The following is a 23566-nucleotide window of genomic DNA, read 5'->3' on the forward strand; positions in this document are numbered from 1 at the left end:
ACACTTTGTGTATAGTACAGTGACAAGCCCATACTACTTGAATAACATCATTAATCCAGTCATTGTGCCTCTGCATGAACAACACAGGCCTAATTTTATCTTCATGGACGACAATGCTCCAGCTCATCGAGGTCACATCATTAGGGAACGGCTGCTGGACACTAGGGTACCTCAAATGGAGTGGCCTGAAACACATTGAAAACCAAAGGGAGCGCTATGTAGACTAGAGGCTCGTGGGATGCCAGTGGGGAAAAAATGTCAGGATAGGTCATCATTATCTTTTCCTGGATACCCCCTTTAAGGCCCTATGCACACATCTGAGTCTGCATTTAGGTCTGGGAAAAAAGAAAAAAAAAAGACAGCATCCATGTGCATTCTGTATTTTTCTCTCAAGTGAAAGGACTATACTCATCCACAAACTGGGACAAGAATAGGACCTATTCTAATGTGCAGAATGGGCACAGACCTGAAAAAAATAAAAATAAAATATGAATGTGAAAATGGCTCCATTGAATGGGTCGCAAAAATGTGAACAGCACAATGAATAAATGTATGGTCATGTATGTGAGCCCTTAACCTGATGTCCCTTTAGAAAAACGGTTCCATATAGCACAACAGATGTGCACACTTGAGATTTCTAGTTGGGAAAGCAACTCATCCCGCTTTCATGAAATCATGGACACCCTGGCTCAATACAGAAGGCGTCCTGACCATCCTATTTTCTCTTTCCCACTTTCATAGATTTCAAACATGTCAAACACATGCTGGCTCTCTTAAAGCAATGGGATACATACTTATGAATTAACTTTGGCTTCTCTCCCTCACTCTCGGTCCCTCATCGACCTTGGGAATCAATTGTTTATAACCAATCTTAAAGAGGTTATCCAACTGTTTGTAACTGATGACCTATCCTCTGGATAGGATATCAGCGTCTGATTGTTGGGGGGTCTGACACTTGGGACCATCGCTGTTCAGCTGTTTGAAAAGGCCCAGGCTAACTTCTAACTGCATATCCTAAGCCAGTGATGTCACGACCATTGGTCACATTGCCTAGGCGGAGCTCAGCTCCATTGAGCCTTCGTTAACAGCGGATGGGCATGGGTCCAAGGTGTCGGACCCCACCAATAAGATGTTGATGAACTATACTTCATATATTGTTTAGCTAGCACTATGGAAAGACAGACATTTCAACTAAACTAGGCAACTCAACTATTTGAAAGGCAGAACAGTATCTCACACCAGCTGTGACTAACTTGCGGCACAATTTTTTAACAGCAGTTCTAAATAAGTTACTCTTTAAACATTTGCTTTAATTAATCAGTTTGCTCATTTGTTTGTGTTCTATTTGTACTACAGTACAAATATGACAAGAAATAAGGCAATTTCCTGGGAAAATACCAATGAAAGGACCATATTCTCAGTAAATATTATTACTTAAAATCGTATGCGTACCTAACATTTGGCCTGTGCATAAATCCTTATTATCTTAACCCCTTAAGGACCATTTTTTGCAAATTTGACCAGTGTCACTTTAAGTGCTGATAACTTTAAAACGCTTTGACTTATCCAGGCCATTCTGAGATTGTTTTTTCGTCACATATTGTACTTCATGACACTGGTAAAATGAAGTAAAAAAAAAAAATTCATTTTTATTTATAAAAAAATACCAAATTTACCAAAAATTTGTAAAAAATGGCAAATTTCAAAGTTTCAATTTCTCTACTTCTATAATACATAGTAATACCTCCAAAAATAGTTATTACTTTACATTCCCCATATGTCTACTTCATGTTTTGGTCATTTTGGGAATGATATTTTCTTTTTTGGGGATGTTACAAGGCTTAGAAGTTTAGAAGCAAATCTTGAAATTTTTCTGAAATTTCAAAAACCCAAATTTTAGGGACCAGTTCAGGTCTGAAGTCACTTTGCGAGGCTTACATAATAGAAACCACCCAAAAATGACCCCATTCTATAAACTACACCCCTCAAGGTATTCAAAACTGATTTTACAAACTTTGTTAACCCTTTAGGTGTTCCACAAGAATTAATGGAAAATAGAGATACAATTTCAAAATTTCACTTTTTTGGCAGATTTTCCATTTTAATATTTTTTTTCCAGTTACAAAGCAAGGGTTAACAGCCAAACAAAACTCAATATTTATGGCCCTGATTCTGTAGTTTACAGAAACACCCCATGTGTGGTCGTAAACTACTGTACGGGCACACGGCAGGGCGCAGAAGGAAAGGAATGCCATACGATTTTTGGAAGGCAGATTTTGCTGGACTGGTTTTTTTGACACCATGTCCCATTTGAAGCCCCCCTGATGCACCCCTAGAGTAGAAACTCCAAAAATTGGCCCCATTTTAGAAACTACGGGATATCACATGTATTGTTGGTACTAGTTTAGGGTACATATGATTTTTGGTTGCTCTATATTACACTTTTTGTGAGGCAACAAGAAATAGCTGTTTTGGAACCGTTTTTATTTTTTGTTATTTACAACATTCATCTGACAGGTTAGTTCATGTGATATTTTTATAGACCAGGTTGTCACGGATGCGGCGATACCGAATATGTATACTTTTTTTTATTTATGTACGTTTTACACAATTTTTCCATAGTCTGAGAGCCCAAATTTTTTTAGTTTTTGGGCGATTACCTTGGGTAGGGTATGATTTTTGCGGGATGAGATGATGGTTTTATTGGCACTATTTTGGGGTGCGTGTGACTTTTTGATCGCTTGCTATTACACTTTTTTTTACGGTGTTCATCTGAGAGGTTAGGTCATGTGATATTTTTATAGAGCCGGTCGATACGAACGCGCGATACCAAATTTGTATACTTTTTTATTTATGTAAGTTTTACAAAATAACAGTTTTTTTTAAAACAAAATTTTTTTTAGTGTCTCCATATTCTGAGCCATAGTTTGTTTATTTTTTGGGCGATTGTCTCAGGTAGGGGCTCATTTTTTGCGGGATGAGGTGACGATTAGATTAGTACTATTTTGGTGGGTAAACGCCTTTTTGATCGCTTGCTGTTGTACTTTTTGTGATGTAAGGTGACAAAAAAATGGTTTATTTAGCACAGTTTTAATTTTTTATGGTCACGCGCATTTAGCCGTTGTGCCTGCTCAAGCGATTAAACTGGGACTCTGATCGGTACTCCCGCGCTGCCACCAATGAATCTACAGTACTACAGGGGAGGGAGGGGGGGCCGGCCGCACTGGCCACCAATGTGTTAAATACAGGGGAGGGAGGGGGGCCGCACTGGCCACCAATGAGTTAAATACAGGGGGGGGAGGGGGGGGGTCTGCTCCCTGCTAGCACCTGCCAGGCAGCAGGGGGCAGTCATGTACACAGTTCTTTTAGTATATTCTAACCTGAAGCGTCCCCATCACCATGGGAACGCCTCTGTGTTAGAATATACTGTCGGATCTGAGTTTCATGATCTAACTCAAATCCGATGGTATATTCTAACATAAAGGCGTTCCCATGGTGATGGGGACGCTTCAAGTTAAAATATACCATCGGATTGGAGAAAACTCCGATCCGATGGTATAAAAGGGACTCCTGACTTTACATTGAAATTCAATGCGGGACGGATCCATTTGCAATTGCACCATATTGTGTCAACGTCAAACGGATCCGTCCCCATTGACTTGCATTGTAATTCAGGACGGATCCGTTTGGCTCCGCACTGCCAGGCGGACACCAAAACAAATTTTTTTTCTTCATGTCCGTGGATCCTCCAAAAATCAAGGGGAGACCCACGGATGAAAAAGCGGTCACGGATCACGGACCTACGGACCCCGTTTTTGCAGATCTTAAAAAAAAAAAACGGTCGTGTGCATGAGGCCTTAGTACATTAAATAAAAGGAAAGAAGGGTTAGGAGGGAATGATACTGCAGTTTGAGATCCTGCATGCTGCGAGAGAGAAGAGGCAGAAACATCTGATTGACTCAAAAGACCAACAATTTTGCAGAATGGCCATGCAGAAAATGTGGATGTGAAAATGGTCCCACTGAATTGAATGGGTCAGTGTACCATTGGCAAAAACGTGAATAGCAAAATGAACAAAAATATGGTCATGTATGTGAACGCTTAACCTGATCCCCCTTTACAAGAAAGGATCCATAAAAGCACAACAGGTGTGCACACTCCAGATTTCTAGTTGGGAAAGCCAGAACAAAATCATGGACACCCTGGCTCAATACAGAAGGCGTCCTGACCATCCTATTTTCTCTTTCCCACTTTCATAGATTATGTAGATCCTCTTTCCCTTTACAGCAGGCTCGCGTCAGTGCACAAATCTTATGGACAATTTGCACATTTTTCTTTCTGCGCGGATTTCCAAATCTGCAGCATGTCAATTAAGTTTGCTGTTTCACCGTTTTCCAATGAAGGGTAAGATCTGCGGCAAAACTGCATCAAATCTGCACTAAAAACTGCTGTTAGAAATTGTGGATTTTGGTGCAGAAACACACATAAATCCGTACGGATATTTTTGTGGATCTTATGTGTGTGTTCAACTGCACTAATGTTTAAAAGGGCTTAGTGTAACCCCAATTATAAGCAAATCGGTGTTACTTTGTCCACACAAAACACTTCTGAGGACTTAAAGGGAGTCTGTCACCACATTTGAGCCTATTAGACAGATCCAATAGCGTTAATAGTGCCACCCAGAAGTTTAAAACGGTACCTTTGTTGCATATACCGGAGTCTTGTTTGAGCCAAAAATGAACTTTGTAGGTTCTGTAAATGCGCCGTCTCAAGTGCCCAGGGCGGCGTCTCAATCTTCCGAGCCCAAGACCGGACCTCCCCAACGGCTCATAACCCCGCCCTCCGTGTGCCTCTGCCCGCCCGTTTACACTCCTCCTCTCTCCTTTTCCACTGCGCCGCAGGAGAGAGGAGGAGTGTAAACGGGCGGGCAGAGGCACAAGGAGGGCGGGGTTATGAGCCGTTGGGGAGGTCCGGTCTTGGGCTCAGAAGATTGAGACGCCGCCCTGGGCACTTGAGACGGCGCATTTACAGAACCTACAAAGTTCATTTTTGGCTCAAAAAAGACTCCGGTATATGCAACAAAGGTACCGTTTTAAACTTCTGGGTGGCACTATTAACGCTATTGGATCTGTCTAATAGGCTCAAATGTGGTGACAGACTCCCTTTAAGCTTATATTAGACCTGCAGATAACACAAGCGATTGTCGGTTGGAAAACATTCCTTCCCAGCAATCACCTGCTGGTCAGTGGAGGAAACAGCTGCTGTTACATGCAGCAATCTCCTCCACAATAAACAATAGGCAAATGGCCCAAGACCAAAATTGTACTCTTAATGTAAATGACATCAAACTAGAGGGGAAGGGGACAAAAAATAGGTAGCGTCTTTAATACATTATTTTCATAGCACAAACACTTTAAAAATTATAATAGTTTAAAACTTTTTTTTTTTTTCATACAATTCTGCAATGCCACAATACAGCCAGCCAGGTCTGGCAACAATACCGAGGTGAAAAATGACAGCAATCTGACGAGGTCAAGTCGTGTCATCCTACTGGACATCAGGATTATGAATAAAAAAGAAAACCCAAAAGAAAAAGAATCGAGGAGAGCACCATGAAAGACCAATAGGGCGGCCAAAAGTCCACAGAGCATTAAATAATTAGAAGTTGAAAGACCATTTGAGTCACAACAAATCCATGTCTAGAACAAAATATAACACTTTTCAAAATGAATTCTTTCACAGTAAAAGGCCAAGGAAATTACTACACACACACAATGGCAAATATTGCTTCATTTTCATCAGTCATATTGGAAAAACAGATGGCCATCCACTTTTTGTCATTTAAAGCTGCAAAATAAAAGCTATACAAGCACTTTATGACGCATAAAAAAGGAGCTATATACAGATTTAGGTCTACATGTCCAGCACACGTTACAAACCACACAAATATCCATAGCGATGATACACAATTGTGGCTGCAGTTGAGGGGGTAATGAAGTCCATTCTCGTTGTCCGTGCATGACCCCGTCGTGAACGCGAACAGCCTCCGTCCCATTCCAGGCATTTTATCTGCTTCCGTCTCTTCCAGAACAGCTCATTCTTTTCCTTCATCGTTTTTTAGCAGAACGACGCTGTAACTGTAAAGATAATACACTTTAAATCATCTGTAAAGGGACTGTCCGAGAACATAAAACTGATCTGGGCCATTATTAGTTTGTTGGGGGTCCAGCTCTCTGCACAACTGCTGATCAGCTGTTTGAAGGGTCTGCAGCGACCAGCAAGTGGTGCAGTCTCTTCGATATTTACTACAGCCCATACTCCAGAAGACTCCCTACATTTTGTTGCAGCTGCGGATAACGCCATCAACATCATCTCAAACCACTTTAAACAGATTTTCCGTTAATTAATATTAATGAATTATCAATATCCAACCTTTAGAAGAGGTTGGGTGCTCTGTGAGGCCTTCTTGCAGCTCCGCTCCATTCAGGGCAATGGGGCTCAGCTGCTATACCAAGCACAGCCGCTATACAATGTACAGAGCTCTAGTGAGCGCAAGGACTCCCTGAAACAGCTGATCGGTGGGGTGCCAGGGCTCAAGACTCCCGCTGATGTGATAATGATGACCTATCCTGAGGATAGGTCATCATTAGCTTTTCCAGGATAACCCCTTTTAAGAGGACCTGTCACTAAAAATGCAATGCAATCTGACAGCACTGTGTTATAGGCCAGGAGAAGCAGAGCAGATTGATATACAGTTTTGTAGGAAAAGATTCAGTAAAACCTGCAATTTATACATTGAGATCTTTACTTTTTTCACCTCCTGTGGATACATATCGGTGACAGGTCCTCTTTAAAGATGTCAAACTAGAAGGATTGCTTGGTTAGGCGACACAGCGTGAGAGAAGCCATGCACATCTATAGCTGTCAGCAGGTTGGCATCATGCTGTGTTGATTACACTATCAAACTATTATATATGAAAAGTATACAGATACAAAAAGATTTTGAATAAGGGTCCTAAAAATTAGTATAGTCATGACAGATACCAAACAACCACATAACAGCACCCATCAATATAAAATTATTAACCATATTACTCTTAGTTCTATAGGCAGTCACCATAAAGTACTTAATTCTACCACAATGAAGCCATACTGAATAAATTATACTCTGGTATACTGCCTACAGTGCCTTATCAATGATGGAATGAAGATCTGGTCACAACTATGTGACTCGCCAACGTGAATTCTATGTAACATGGCTTCTCAGGATGTCCCAGCCCCTCTTAAAGGGGTTGTCTTACTTCAGCAAGCGGCATTTATCATGTAGAGAAAGTTAATACAAGGCACTTACTAATGTATTGTGATTGTCCATATTGCCTCCCTTGCTGGCTTCAACTTTTCTATCACATTATACACTGCTCGTTTCCAGTGAAAAAAAACTGTTAAAAATGAACAGTTTATCCCTTTTTAACAGACGTTTCTTTTCACTGTCGTGTGCATGTAGCCTTAGTCTGCTCAACAACTACAAAACTTTAGTTTTCCCTGCACAGCTGCACCCCTGGGCACTCGGCCGTGACAGTAACCACTGTGTAGATAGAACCAGTAAAGGACCTGCACTAAACCAGTACGGCAACCATTTCATTCTCAGGACTGGCGGAGTTCCAGAGGTCTGACCCATCAATCATGAAGTGACATCATATCCTAGCGACATGCCATCAGTTTCTAGAATGGGAATAACCCTTTACAAAAAGCCAAATTTTCCCACAGAGACAAACTTACAGGTGCAGGTGTTACTACTTCTTCTTCTTCTGTCTCCTCCTCTTCCCTAGATGCATCACTGAGAGCTGGGCTATTCTGTGATATATCCATTTCGTCATCAGAATCAGGTTCTTTATGGACTACTTTTTTCGGCCGACCTACATTGCTAAAAAGATAGTAAAGTATGTTACAGTCTGATGGGGAGTGTGGAGCATGCAGTTTTATCACGGAGCTCAGTGATCAATCACATTCAGTAAGCTCCTAAACTCCCTCCATTGGTGATGGCAGAAAGCAAGGCTTTATTAATCACCACTATGGCTATTCTATGTATGTGGAGCACTGTATCACAAAAACAGCGTGCCAACTGCTATAAATATAGAATTAGAAATTAATCAGCACAAAAACAAATACAACAATTAATCTTGAGAACATCAATTTTGAGGGTGATCTACTCTACTTGCTTTGTGACGTTTTTCAGTTGAAATTAATTGTGTGTGGTACAGAGACATGAGCACACAGGCTGGCTACAGTCTGTGGGCTAGCATGCAACTTTCACCCGTTTGCCAATCAAAAATTAGGCATGCACAGGGAAAACAAGGAAGGAGTCTGCCGTACCAAGGCCAAACAAGCCCAAGCAGTTTCATAAGTAATGGTTATTACTAAGACACACAAATCATTACCTTTTCTTGCCTTGTCCTGGAGGGTTTTTGGGCGGTCTGCCTCGTCTTTTCTGTGGTGTAGCTTGAGATAATTCCAAAGTAGATTCTGACTGGTCAGATCTAATTAAGAAAGATACTAATTAGTCCACAGAGCATTAAAGGGTTAAGAGATGAAATCACGATAGGTCCCTAACAGAAGTCCTATGGTATGATTCTTTACTTAGCACCTGATAACAACTAAGCCTACTTTCACACTAGCGGCAGGACGGATCCGACAGGATGAACAGCCTGTGGAATCCGTCCTGCCGCTAGTGTGAAAGTACCCTAAATATCCATCAGCCCAATACATTTCCACCTACTTTTGTGCAGTTTTTCGAGGACCTCTCGACGCGCCCCTGCCTTTTGGCTTTTGTTCTACATTTTCCGAGTCTTGTTCCTCACTGATATCAAGTGCTTCCTCTTCATCCTCTTGGGAGCTTTCTACCGGGACAGACTTTTTTCTGCCCCTTTTAGGAGTCTTTGGTGCGGACTCTTCTTTTGCAGGCCCCCCCTTAGCAGACTTAGGTGGTCTTCCACGTCTCGCTTTTTTAGGTGGGCTATTTTGTTCATCTTCAAATTCAAGCAGGTCTTCCTTTAACCTTTTTTCTGGCCACTGTTGGTCATCGGACTCTGAGGCAGCAGCCGCTCTCTTTCTACCCCGCTGGCCGCTCCTGGTTTTGGATTCCTGAACAGATTTGGAGAGCTCATCCATACTTAAACTGTCATCTTGGTCTAGGAGAGACTGTTTTTTCCGTCCTCTTTGTTTATCCATGTCAGAGTCATCTCTTTTATCGCCTTTCTTCAAAGACATTGGAGACGACATCATTGAATACTCTTCATTTTCACCGTGATCAAGTTCAGTGCTGTCAACAGAATACAAAGGTTAGTTTCAACAATGGTATCATTAGGAAGCCGCAACAGCTCGAAATCTGGGAGCGAGATGAAAGAAGGGGGGGGGGTGCTGCAAGTAAGCACCTCTTTCCCTCTGTAAAGCCTTCACTGATCCCAGGAGTGTGAACTGTTGAGCATGTTGTCACACATCTTAGTCAGAAAAAACATGTGCTCATATGTAAGGGGTATCCTCTGCATAGACACAAGTGACATGTATGAACTCTGCATATCTTAAAGGATAACTGTCATATTTTTGGTAGAAAACTGGGGCTGAAATGGCCCTTAGGAGCACTCTTCAAAAGAGCGTTGCTAAAAGGGCCATCCGTCCATTAGAAAAGAAGGGCTGTGCAGACGCTGTGCTTCTGACTTGTGCTTCCCTGGGAGACAGAAGGCTGGGTACAGGAGTCTTAGGAGTTAAAATTACATTTATATTCCCCCTTTCTATGCAATCTAATGCTCTGTAACATTCACTACTCAGGTGCCGCGGACCCCAGCTATCGCTCATAGAGGTCGGGAGCCGGCTATGTCATTCTGCAGCCAGCTCCCGCCTCCTGTATATGAATGAATGAGAGACTTATCTTCATTGGTGGCGCAGTGCGCCCCGCCCCCCAGTATTAATCATTGGTGGCGCAGTGCGCCCCCCACCCCCATCCCAATCCCGGCCAATAGTAAAAACATTGGTGGCGCAGTGCGCCCCTGCCCCCACCCACCCAGTATTACTCATTGGTGGCAGTGGCCACAGAGTCCCCTCTCCCCTGCTCCTCCGATCGGAGCCCCAGCAGTGTAAGCCTGGGGCTCCGATCGGTTACCATGGCAGCCAGGACGCTATTGAAGCCCTGGCTGCCATAGTCAGCTCCCTGCTGCTGTGTGCACAAAGCACAGGGCAGCAGGGACAGTGTGAGCTCCTATTCACCCTGATAGAGATCTATCAGGGGTAATAGGACAAGGGTTCTAGTCCCTAAGGGGGCTAAAAGTTAGTAAAAAAAAAACCCACTAAAATATTAAGTATAAATGAAAAAGATTTATAAAAAAAAATACACATTAACAATAAACAAAAAAATACACATTAACAATAAACATATTAATTTTCAGATGATTTGTATAGGAATTTTTTTTCTCTCAAAAATGAAAATTCCCAGAATATCGGTATAAATTATCGGCTATCGGCCTGAAAGTTCACAAATTATCGGTATCGGCCCTAAAAAAATCAATATCGGTCGATCCCTACTCTATACCACACGAAAAAAATAAAACACCAAAACAGCCGCGTGCATTCCGCATTTTATGGAACGTCCGGCCCATAACAGAACAGTCCTATCCTATTTTTTTTTTGTGGGGGGGGGGGGGGGGGGGGGGAAAGACAAGGTGACAAAAAAATGGCGACTCTCACAATTTTTATTTGTTTATTTTTTCTTTTACAGCGTTCACCGCATAGGAGATTTTTTCTAGCCCCTAAAAAATATTTCAATAGTTTGGACTTTTCGGACATGGAGATATGCAATATGTTTATTTATTTATTGTTTATATATTTCATATGTAAAATTGGGAAAGGAGGCGATTTAGTTTTTTATTTAATAGCCATTTATCCCCCCTTAGGGGCTAGAACCTGGGATCTTTTGATCCCTTGTCCTATTTACTCTAATAGAGATCTATTAGGAAGAATAGGACTTTACGCTGTCCCTGCTGCCCTGTGCACACAGCAGCAGGCAGCTTACTAAGGCAGCCAGGGCTTCAGCAGCGTCCTGGCTGTCATGGTAACCAATCAGAGCCCCGCGATTACACTGCTGGGGCTCCGATTGAAACTAACACTGCACCACCAATGAGGAGGAAGGGAGGGCACCCTGTGGCCACTGCCACCAATGATCTTAAAACTGGAGGGGTTGGGGGCGCGCACTGCGCTAATTACCTGAGGGGTTAACTGCCACGGATCGCAGCGCCTTGTCATAGAGGCACCCGCCGCCTGCATTTGTATTAATTGGTTATCTTCATTGGTGGCGCAGTGGCCACAGTGCCTCCTCCTCCTCTATCCTGACACTGGTGGTAGCGGCACAGGGGGAGGGAGAGACTCCATCTCCCCTGTGCTGCTCAGGGAACATGACGTGCGCTGAGAGCAGCGCACTCCATGTTCCCAAATACTAGGCTGTGCAATAGCGCAGCCTAGTATCGGTAAAAGGCAAATCCCAGTATCGAATCGGTACCGGTACAAAAGTATCGATTGGGCATCGATAATTCGGCTTTGGCAGTGATGTGGCCACAAGCAAAATGTCACACTGTAGCCAGTTATTGGCTGCAGTGGAGCAGGTGGCCATGCCCATGCACTGCCAGATGCAAACAGCGTGGATATCTGAAGATTGCGCTGCCTCCGCTGTATCTGAGAACCGCAGTGGCAGAGAGCGGAATCTTCTGTTTTGGGAGGCAGGCTGCGGGCATTACATAAAATGTAATTATTTCTGGAAAACCCCTTTAATGCGCAATTGCATGAAGGTTCATTTGAGTGTTAAAGGGATTGTCCAGCCAATAATATTGGTGACCTATCTTCAGGATAGGACCCACATCAATCAGCTGCTTGACGAGGAGGTGGCACTCCGTGCAAGCATGGCTTCCTGTTCTTCACAGTACTCCTGTGGAGCAGTGGTTTACTGTAATTACTGTACAAGCACTCACTCTACTTACTTGAATGGAGCAGGTATTTCCAAGAGAAAGTGCAGTGTAATGAAGAGGTAGCAGAGCTCGCATGAAGCGGTGCCTGCACTTTAAACAGCTGATCAGTGGGGGTGCCGGGAGTGTAATTCAGTAGATTTCAGGACTCTAAGGCCTCATGCACATGACCGTATGTATTTTGCGTTCCGGAACAGCTGGCCCCTAATAGAACAGTACTATCTTTGTCCGTAATGCGGATAATAATAGGACATGTTCTATTTTTTTGCAGAACGAAAATACGGACATACGGAAACGGAAAGCACACGAAGTTACTTCCGTTATTTTTGCGGACCCATTGAAATGAACAGTTCCACATACGGTCCGCAAAAAAAAACAAAAAAAAAACTGAACTGACGCGGAAACCAAATACGTTTGTGTGCATGAAGCCTAAGGATTACACAGTATTATAAAATCGGTATAATGCTCCATTCACACATCCGTGTGTGTTTTGCGGATCCAAGAAACACGTACATCGCCGGCACTAATAGAATATGCCTATTCTTGTCCGCAATTGCAAACAAGAGTAGGACATGTTACATTTTTTACGGGAACGGAAATGCGGACCCGGAAGTGCGGGACCGCATTTCCGGATGCGGGCCGCACATCGTGGTGGCCCCATAGAAAAAAAATGGGTCCGCAATTCCGTTCCGCAAAATGCGGAACAAAATTGCGGACGTGTGAATGGAGCCTTATGCTATGTGATCCTGTCAGAGGAGCGGAGGTCAGGAAGGGACCTCTCAGTGACACACGCTGCGAGTTCCTTACATTTAACTCGCTCAGGTATCTCTAGTCTAAAGCTTCACATACTTTTGCCACTCAGACCTGATATTGGATAATTTACCTTCAGAAATAAAAGACCAAGTCTAATATTTTTGAATCATTTGTTTGATTTGGTTATCTTAATCTACTTTTAGGACTTGTGGGAAAATGTTATAGTTTTAGGTCAAATTATGCAGAAATATAAAAAAAATTCTGAAGGGTTCATGAACTTTCAAGCACTAATTATACAACAAGAAAAAAAAAAAAAAAAAACTGTGGAGGAAAGAGAAAAAAAAGCATGCTGTAAAGAGAAGAAAGTATTTGTTTCATACCTTCCCTTAATCCTTCCTGGGGAGCCTGGATTAGACCCACTACTCGCATTGCTGACCGTTTCCATTCTAGATGCCTTTGACTGTGTTTGCTTCCCCGCTGATGATAGGGGCTTGTTTACTGCTCCGAGAACATTTGTGGACTTGGGCTAAAAAACGATAAATACAAGACATTAAAATAAGAGACAAAATGCACAGAGATCACATCTATGATCTATTCTACAATACAGAACATAAGAAGCTCTTCTTGTTCACAATAGAACCACAGCACTGAGCAAAGCAATTTATTAATTCTAGGCAAAATACTACAGTAGGACAACTCCTATAAGGCTACTTTCACATCAGCATTGTGCTGTCCGGTTTTAAGATCAGCACATGGTCTCAAAAACGCAGCACAACTCTTTAGTTTTTGTCCCAATTCATTGTCAATGTGGACCAAACTTAAACTGGAACGGAGTGCTCCAGAATGCATTCCCAGGCCGGCACAAAATAGATTTTCGCTATAATACAACCGGATGCAACCGGGATGCAGCCGGTTGTATTATTACAACGGAAGCGTTTTGCTGTGGTTTTGAGATCCCATGCTGGATCTCAAAACCGGACAGCAAAATCGCAGATGTGAAAGTAGCCCAACAAGGGAATAGGCCTGGGGTCTTGGAGCCAACTACATATGATGTACAATTATAATGCAAATGAATGGTTCTGATCCTAAATTCTTTAGCTTAAGATAACAAAAAGCTCTACAACCAAAATGAATAGTAGAAAAATAACTACCTTTCCAGGAGTGAAAAATGCTTTCATATCAGCAGGAAGATAATTTTTGGTGTTGCTAAAATTCTGTGAAGGAACCACAAATACGCATTATATGATTTTACTGCAGTACATAACACAAAACACAAAGTCCATTATACACTGCTCAAAAAAATAAAGGGAACACAAAAATAACACATCCTATATCTGAGTTAATTAAATATTATTCTGAAATACTTTGTTCTTTACATAGTTGAATGTGCTGACAACAAAATCACACAAAAATTAAAAAATGGAAATCAAATTTTTCAACCCATGGAGGTCTGGATTTGGAGTCACCCTCAAAATTAAAGTGGAAAAACACACTACAGGCTGATCCAACTTTGATGTAATGTCCTTAAAACAAGTCAAAATTGGGCTCAGTAGTGTGTGTGGCCTCCATGTGCCTGTATGACCTCCCTACAACGCCTGTGCATGCTCCTGATGAGGTGGCGGACGGTCTCCTGAGGGATCTCCTCCCAGACCTGGACTAAAGCATCTGCCAACTCCTGGACAGTCTGTGGTGCAACGTGACGTTGGTGGACAGAGCGAGACATGATGTCCCAGATGTGCTCAATTGGATTCAGGTCTGGGGAAAGGGCGGGCCAGTCCATAGCATCAATGCCTTCGTCTTGCAGGAACTGCTGACACACTCCAGCCACATGAGGTCTAGCATTGTCTTGCATTAGGAGGAACCCAGGGCCAACCGCACCAGCATATGGTCTCACAAGGGGTCTGAGGATCTCATCTCGGTAACTAATGGCAGTCAGGCTACCTCTGGCGAGCACATGGAGGGCTGTGCGGCCCTCCAAAGAAATGCCACCCCACACCATTACTGACCCAATGCCAAACCGGCCATGCTGGAGGATATTGCAGGCAGCAGAACGTTCTCCACGGCGTCTCCAGACTCTGTCACGTCTGTCACATCTGTCAGTGTGAACCTGCTTTCATCTGTGAAGAGCACAGGGCGCCAGTGGCGAGTTTGCCAATCTTTGTGTTCTCTGGCAAATGCCAAACGTCCTGCACGGTGTTGGGCTGTAAGCACAACCCCCACCTGTGGACGTCGGGCCCTCATATCACCTTCATGGAGTCTGTTTCTGACCGTTTGAGCAGACACATGCACATTTGTGGCCTGCTGGAGGTCATTTTGCAGGGCTCTGGCAGTGCTCCTCCTGTTCCTCCTTGCACAAAGGCGGAGGTAGCGGTCCTGCTGCTGGGTTGTTGCCCTCCTACGGCCTCCACCACGTCTCCTGATGTACTGGCCTTCCTCCTGGTAGCGCCTCCATGCTCTGGACACTACGCTGATAGACACAGCAAACCTTCTTGCCACAGCTCGCATTGATGTGCCATCCTGGATAAGCTGCACTACCTGAGCCACTTGTGTGGGTTGTAGACTCCGTCTCATGCTACCACTAAAGTGAAATCACCGCCAGCATTCAAAAGTGACCAAAACATCAGCCAGGAAGCATAGGAACTGAGAAGTGGTCTGTGGTCACCACCTGCAGAACCACTCCTTTATTGGGGGGGTCTTGCTAATTGCCTATAATTTCCACCTGTTGTCTATCCCATTTGCACAACAGCATGTGAAATTGATTGTCACTCAGTGTTGCTTCCTAAGTGGACAGTTTGATTTCACAGAAGTGTGATTGACTTGGAGTTACATTGTGTTGTTTAAGTGTTCCCTTTATTTTTTTGAGCAGTGTATATAATATCAACGCCCTATGAATAGTGCAGGCCTATTAATAGTACCAATGCTGCATCACTAAAGTGACTTGTAGGCAAGTGTTTTCTTCTGGATGAAGGGGAATTAAAGGGGGTGTCTGCTTTTGTTATATTGATGACATATCCTCAGAATATCAGATCGGCGGGGTACTGACTCCCAGCACCCCCCACTGATCAGCTGTTTGAAGAGAATGCAGCTTAGGCTACTTTCACACTAGAGTTTTTGCTGGATCCGGCTGGATCTGTAACATTGTCAAGACGGGTCAGTCATTAACTCCATTGAAAGTCAATGGGGGAGGGACGATTGTAAGATTGTGTCAGAGTTAAACGTATCCGTCCCAATTGACTTGCATTTTGGGTCATGCCGGATCAGTCTTGCTCTGCATCCCAGATTGCTGCGGTTTGACAATGAATGGGGACAAAACAATTTTTTTTCCCCCGGTATTGAGACGCTATGACAGATCTCAATACCGGAAAAAAGAAACGCTAGTGTGAAGGTAGCCTTAACTGTTTTTGCCATCGACATCCCAGCGGCAAGCAGGTGTAAGATCCACCGCCCCCCATCACTTTAATAGGATATCTCCTTCCTATTCAATTACCGCATTTTTCGCCCCTTAAGACTTATTTTTCCCCCAAAAGTGGGGGGAAAATGCTCCTGCGTCTAATAGGGCGAATACTAATAATGGAAGCTCTTCATTAGTACCGGAGGACCAGGAAGCAGTGAAGGCTCTGCACTCACCACTTCCTGGTCCTCGGCTGTGCAGTCCACATCGTGAGGGCGCACTGTGACCTTACGCTGTGCGCGCCAGTTCACAGCACAGACGACTGCAGAAGGAAGAGGATCGCGATGTAGGCGAGGAGCGGCAGCGTCCAGGAGCAGGAGAGGTAAGTGGGTTTTTTATTTTATAAAACATGAGGCACTATGGGGCTGCTGGGGTGGTAATATGAGGCACTATGGGGCTGCTGGGGGGGTAATATGAGGCACTATGGGGCTGCTGGGGGGGTAATATGAGGCACTATGGGGCTGCTGAGGGGGGGTAATATGAGGCACTATGGGGCTGCTGAGGGGGGGTAATATGAGGCACTATGGGGCTGCTGAGGGGGGGGGGTAATGTGAGGCACTATGGGGCAGCTGGGGGTGTAATATGAGGCACTATGGGGCTGCTGGGGGGGGGGGTAATATGAGGCACTATGGGGCTGCTGGGGGGGGTAATATGAGGCACCATGGGGGTAATATGAGGCACCATGGGGGTAATATGAGGCACTATGGGGCTGCTGGGGGGGAAATATGAGGCACTATGGGGCTGCTGGGGGGGTAATATGAGGCACTATGGGGCTGCTGGGGGGGTAATATGAGGCACTATGGGGCTGCTGGGGGGGTAATATGAGGCACTATGGGGCTGCTGGGGGGTAATATGAGGCACTATGGGGCTGCTGGGGGATGATTTGAGGCTGCTAGGGGATGATTTGGGGCAATGGGGGCTGATATGAGGCATGGTGCTCTTATCTGAGGTCTGATTGGGGGTCAATCACATTGGGGTCTGAGCTGAGGTCCGATTGGTGGTCTGACCTGAGGTCTAATGAACAATATTTTTTTCTTATTGTCCTCCTCTAAAACCTAGGTGCGTCTTATAGGGCGAAAAATAAGGTAAATATTAAGGAGATGTATGGACAACCACAATACATTAGCAAGTGCCTTGTATTAACTTTCTGTAAATGATAAATGCCATTTACTGAAGTGAGACAACTACTTTAGTCCAAGACTATTTACAAAGGACCCTTTTTTCTTATTTCAGATTAGGCAAAATGGCTGCAGATGCAGAATCAGAACAGTTTGTTTGAAAAAAGCGTATTAAACCACTGCTGAGGCAACACAAAACCTATTAATTCACTGAAGCCCCTAGCTCCTGATGCACCCAAACCCTGAATGTTACATCTAAACAGAACAGGTATACTGTAACTTAAACACGAGTAAGACATAGAAACATAGAATGTGTCTAAGAACCATTTGGCCCATCTAGTCTGCCCAATATACTGAATACTATGGATAGCCGCTGGCCCTATCTTATATGAAGGATGGCCTTATGCCTATCCCATGCATGCTTAAACGCCTTCACTGTATTTGCAGCTACCACTTCTGTAGGAAGGCTATTCCATGCATCCACTACTCTCAGTAAAGTAATACTTCCTGATATTACTTTTAAACCTTTGCCCCTCTAATTTAAAACTATGTCCTCTTGTAGCAGTTTTTCTTCTTTTAAATATTCTCTCCTCTTTTACCTTGTGGATTCCCTTTATGTATTTAAAAGTTTCTATCATATCCCCTCTGTCTCGTCTTTCTTCCAAGCTATACATGTTAAGGTCCTTTAATCTTTCCTGGTAAGTTTTATCCTGCAATCCATGTACCAGTTTATAGCTCTTCTCTGAACTCTCTCCAAAGTATCAATATCCTTCTGGAGATATGGCCTCCAGTACTGAGCACAATACTCCAAATGAGGTCTCACTAGTGCTCTGTAGAGCGGCATGAGCACCTCCCTCTTTCTACTGGTAATGCCTCTCCCTATACACCCAAGCATTCTGCTAGCATTTCCTGCTGCTCTATGACATTGTCTGCCTACCTTTAAGTCTTCTGAAATAATGACCCCTAAATCCCTTTCCTCAGATATTGAGGTTAGGACTGTATCACTGATTTTATATTCTGCTCTTGGGTTTTTACGCCCCAGGTGCATTATCTTGCACTTATCCACATAAAATTTTAGTAGCCAGATTTTTGACCATTCCTCTAGTTTTCCTAAACCCTTTTCCATTTGGTGTATTCCTCCAGGAACATCAACCCTGTTACAAATATTTGTGTCATCAGCAAAAAGACACACCTTACCATCGAGGCCTTCTGCAATTTCGCTGATAAAGATATTAAACAATATGGGTCCCAGAACAGATCCCTGAGGTACCCCACTGGTAACAAGACCATGGTCCGAATATACTCCATTGACTACAACCCTCTGTTGTCTGTCCCTCAGCCACTGCCTAATCCATTCAACAATATGGGAGTCCAAGCCCAAAGACTGCAATTTATTGATAAGCCTTCTATGTGGGACAGTATCAAAAGCCTTACTAAAGTCTATATAAGCGATGTCTACTGCACCTCCGCCATCTATTATTTTAGTCACCCAATCAAAAAAAATCAATAAGATTAGTTTGACATGATCTTCCTGAAGTAAACCCATGCTGTTTTTCATCTTTCAATACATGAGATTTTAGATGTTCCACAATCCTCTCCTTAAGTATGGTTTCCATTAATTTCCCCACTATTGATGTCAGGCTTACTGGCCTATAGTTGCTCGATTCCTCCCTACTACCTTTCTTGTGAATTGGCACAACATTTGCTAATTTCCAATCTTCTGGGACGACTCCTGTTACCAGTGATTGGTTAAATAAATCTGTTAATGGTTTTGCTAGTTCCCCGCTAAGCTCTTTTAATAGCTTTGGGTGTATCCCATCAGGCCCCTGTGACTTATTTGTATTAATTTTAGACAGCTGACTTAGAACCTCTTCCTCTGTAAAGACACATGCATCAAAAGATTCATTAATCTTCCTTCCTAACTGAGGTCCTTTTCCTTCATTTTCCTTTGTAGAAACTGAACAGAAGTATTCATTGAGGCAGTCAGCTAGTTCTTTATCTTCTTCCATATACCGTCCTTCTTTTGTTTTTAATTTGGTAATTCCTTGTTTTAGTTTCCTTTTATGTATCTGAAGAATGTCTTATCGTCTTTTTTCACTGACTGAGCTAATTTCTCTTCTGCCTGTGCTTTAGAAGCTCTTATAACTAGACCTTTTGAGAACATACCTTGTCTGGCTGTGTGAAGTAACGTGCCGGTAACACTGGATCTTTAGGAGATTCTAAACTGTAAGTTGTACTCTTCGAGATAATTATATTCATGGCCACATCACAAACAGTATATAGTTTCTGCAAGAAAGAAAAGCACATGTCACTAGTCATGTCACCTCATATCCATCATCAACTGTTAAACCGATAATTAAACCTCTGTGTACCTCGTTCATTTTAGGGTCATCTGGAGCTTGCGCGTCTTTTGTCTGTTTTATGTTTTCCACCATTTTTCTTATGAATGCATGGCTGTTGTTTTCATTCTTTGACATTAAGATCTCCAGGATGAACCAGAGACACCTATAAAGAAATGAGAGACACATAAAAACATTTAAAGAGGTTGTCGCATGACAACCTTTACTTCTAAACTCTACCAAACGGCAAGCAATGCTCACATGAAGGGCTAACAGTAGAGATGAGTGAATCAATTTGTCTCATTACCAGACTTCTGTCCCCACGGGTGAAGCAGCGTCCACCTGCAGTATGATTGACAGGGCCAGAGATTCCGCCTGTCACAGTCTGTCTCCTGCCTGTACTGTTGCCTAAGCTCAAATTCTGCTTCGGAAGCAGATACTGCGCACAAGTCATTACACTTCACGGTAGTGGCGCGTGCGCAGTAGATGCTCCTGAAGCAAAATTTGAGCTTTGGCAGCGACACAAGAGGGAGATAGACAGGGACGGCGGAATGTCAATAATATGGCAAATAGGGGTTTGTTCACTCATATGGCTAATGAGAAGAATCCACTTGTTAACAGTGAATACCACTGTGCAGGACTTCTTTCCCCACACATGCTGGGGGCACCTTTTGCCCTGGCTGTGCAGCACCCAGAAGGTGGGAGAGATCCAGAAGTGACACACAAAGCGGTGCTGAAGAGGATGTTTCCTATGAGTCCCATAAGGCCTTGTGTGTGCCTCCTCCTGACTGGACCTCCCACAGCTGTCTCATCGCACTGTGCAGCCAACTTTGCCCTTCATGGTATTCCTAAAACCTGCACAAATACATATTGTAATATAACCCTGCGTACAACGGCCAGAACGCTACTGTTAGATTTTTATTTTGCTGCACAGACTTGCTTGAACCTTCCTTTATCTACACAGGGAGCGATGGAGGTCTCAACTGAATGAACGCACTGGGTTCTCTGTCATTTCAGCTGCAGGAGACTGCAATACACACGTAACATCTGTCATTTTGAAGAGATTACCACTGCATGAATAGCCTCTGTGAGTCAAGACCTTTACCTGTCTTCAACAGCCACATCAAAATTGAAAAAACCTCAAGTTCAATTTTTTTTTTTAAATATATTTTCATTAATTTAGCTGTAGACCTTGAATTTTGCAGAATTCGGGGGAGGGGTGTACAGATTAAAAAAAATAAAAAATTCTACACCTACTACACTGCTGACCCTGAACTATGCAGCAAGTTTTTCATAAAACTGAAATCAACCATTGATGGCAACAGTGAGAAAATATGTCTCTGATGGAAACCTTTACCTTCTGTTAGAAGTATTAGACTCCAGTCTACGGATAATTGTTATCGCTATTACTGCAGCATGTAACAGGTATCACTAGAGAAGCACTCTACATGTTTTACGCTTAAGATCAGATATGGACAGGAACAGTGTAAAATGGGAACTTTATGGATGTTTCTGTGTGGGGTACAAATGTTGGGTGCAAATTATTTGACAATGTGATCCAGACACGTAAAAATCTGGGTCATGGTGTCAATGAACAGCCTAATTAGGCGCAAAGGAGTGATTAGAAGAACAAGCCCTCTTCTCACTTGTTTTTTGGGGGTAAGGGAAAAAAAAAAAAACAAAACAAACAGACCCCCATATCTGGCAAGTACACGGATTGATAAGGTAAGGGGAATTGATAACATGCTTATAAGTACATGTTGCCTTCCACATGGGACTATGTACATTTAAACAAGGAGAGAGAAGGTCTGTGTCCCCTCTCTTTCTGCAGCCCATCAGCATGTCCTCCACTGGGAGGGCTGCTTTAACCCATCATATCTCAGGCGGTGTATAAGCTAGAGAAGTCAACCTAAGCTTTTAAACAAGACCCAGATTGCAGTACTAGCTGAGCTAGATCGAGAAATACAGCCTTTAGAAATCAGGTTGGGAGTAAAACCTGCAGGTACAGTATATACAGCTCTCACTGGAGATGTACGGTAGACACCAATTCAGTCATTAGAACGAATTCTAAGACATCTGTTGTTCAGCTGGCAGGACCCACTAAGAAATAAAAGTGATCCATTTGTGCTAGGTATTGTGATACTTCTAATTGCTATAGATTTTAGTGGGCAGACAAAAAATAATTGCAGACTTACTCTTTAATATCTTTTAGTTGTTCTATATCTTGAATTTTCACATAGTCCGGATCATGTGCAAGAAGATGAATTGTGTATGGAACAACATATTCAGGCAGCAGAGACAGCAGCTTTTCTGAATGAAAAAAAGAGTCACTATTTTAGCAAACTGCACACCGCTTTTAATACCTTCTTATTTACTGACCACTACATTGCATACAAGCGTATCTTATGTGAATTCAGTAACTGTTTTATGCGTTTTACTTTATAGTGTGTCCAAATACTGGAAAGGAATTTATTAACACTCATTTTATAAGCCAGTCTTAAGAAGTGATCTCAAGAAAGATGTGTCAAACTTATTAGGAGGTGCAGGCTGCTTAATAAATCTAGCAGATATTCTGGCAGTGCAGGCACCGGCACAGCAAACCTACACCAGCTCAATCTACAATTGAAGGCCACAGCCCCTGCATTAGGCTCCAGTCACTTCTTCCATAATACAGGCGAGAGTGACATAAAAAGAAGAAAAAAGGAAATATTTGTTAAGAATGCTGCAACAATCTGTAACCGTTGTACACTAGAAAACTGCCATATAACCCTTCATAAATTCCAGCTTTTTGATATTGATAATGTATCCTCCAGATAGGTCATCTATAAAAGATTGGTGGGGGTTCGACACGGGAACCCCAGACATCCCCACCAGTCAGCCACTGGAAACTAAGCAGTGGATGGAGGCAGAAGCAGAAGGTGCTGTACGTTTTGTAGTAGCTGTGCCCCTACCACATTCACCTGAATGGGAGCAGAGCATCAATACACCAGCATGGCCACTACATAGTGGACAGGGCCTTCTACTTCCTGCACGGTTTACACTGTGGCGCTGGCGGCTGCCTGAAACAGTTGATGGGTGGGATTGTTGTATGTCAGGACCTAATCTGCTATTGGTGATCTAACTGTAGGATAGGCCATCAATATCAAAAAGCTGGAATATACCTTCAAGATGCACATTTTCATATTGAAGGCAGTAAGTGACTAACACAACACAACACTTCAGAAATCCCATGAGTACAACCTCTGTACAGCGCGGATTACAAATAAATTATAGACTGCACAAGACATGATTTGAAAAGTGGTGGAAATGTCTACTAATCTATGCAAAAGGAAGGGGCTGAGAACTACAGAAAAGACACCACGATAAGCTCCTTTTACAAACTGGTTTGTGAATAGATTTTTGAAGGTTGTATGAGACTAGTCGGTTTCCCCACAGTACCCCAAAAACTGGAAACCGCACCACTAGTCCATTGGCTACGTCTAGTATCACTTTAATGTAGCAGAGCTAGACACTGCTCACGGACCAGAGGGCAGCTGGTTCTGGGGGAAAATAGCAATACCTTTGTTCTCATCTCACACAACCCTTTTTGCATTAAGGCAAGCCAGAATATATCAATTTCCAATTTATTTTACTCACTTCTATAGCGCTGACATATTCTGCAGTTCTTTACAGACATTTTCATCACTCAATGCCTAATGGCGCTCACTATCTAAGTTCCCTATCAGTAGGTTTTTGGAGTGTGGGAGGAAACCGCAGAACCCGGAGGTAAAGCACGCAAACACGGGGAGAACATACAAACTGCATGTAGATTTTGCTGTTGGTCAGATTCGAACCTAGGACCCCAGTAATTGCAGTATAATCACTGAGCCACTGTGCTACCCAATATAAAACACTTCATTA

At 43.1% G+C, this 23566-nt stretch overlaps 1 protein-coding gene across 2 annotated transcripts in view; it reads right to left on the bottom strand.

Annotated features, from left to right (window-relative positions):
• Window positions 1-5367: 5367 nt before the first annotated feature.
• The window catches only part of PDS5B (PDS5 cohesin associated factor B), a 148963-nt gene continuing 130764 nt past the window's right edge, over window positions 5368-23566 (bottom strand). For both annotated transcript variants that reach the window (XM_040426139.1, XM_040426140.1), the window contains exons 26-34: window positions 21862-21976; window positions 19700-19832; window positions 19494-19613; window positions 13910-13972; window positions 13139-13284; window positions 8777-9319; window positions 8439-8537; window positions 7780-7924; window positions 5368-6137 (exon numbers count right to left, since the gene is read on the bottom strand). In XM_040426139.1, the coding sequence (XP_040282073.1) occupies window positions 6108-6137; window positions 7780-7924; window positions 8439-8537; window positions 8777-9319; window positions 13139-13284; window positions 13910-13972; window positions 19494-19613; window positions 19700-19832; window positions 21862-21976 (1394 nt within the window). In that variant the 3' untranslated portion in view covers window positions 5368-6107. The remainder of the gene's footprint in view (window positions 6138-7779; window positions 7925-8438; window positions 8538-8776; window positions 9320-13138; window positions 13285-13909; window positions 13973-19493; window positions 19614-19699; window positions 19833-21861; window positions 21977-23566) is intronic.

The sequence above is a fragment of the Bufo bufo genome, chromosome 3, assembly GCF_905171765.1.
Source record: "Bufo bufo chromosome 3, aBufBuf1.1, whole genome shotgun sequence".
NCBI lineage: Eukaryota > Metazoa > Chordata > Amphibia > Anura > Bufonidae > Bufo > Bufo bufo.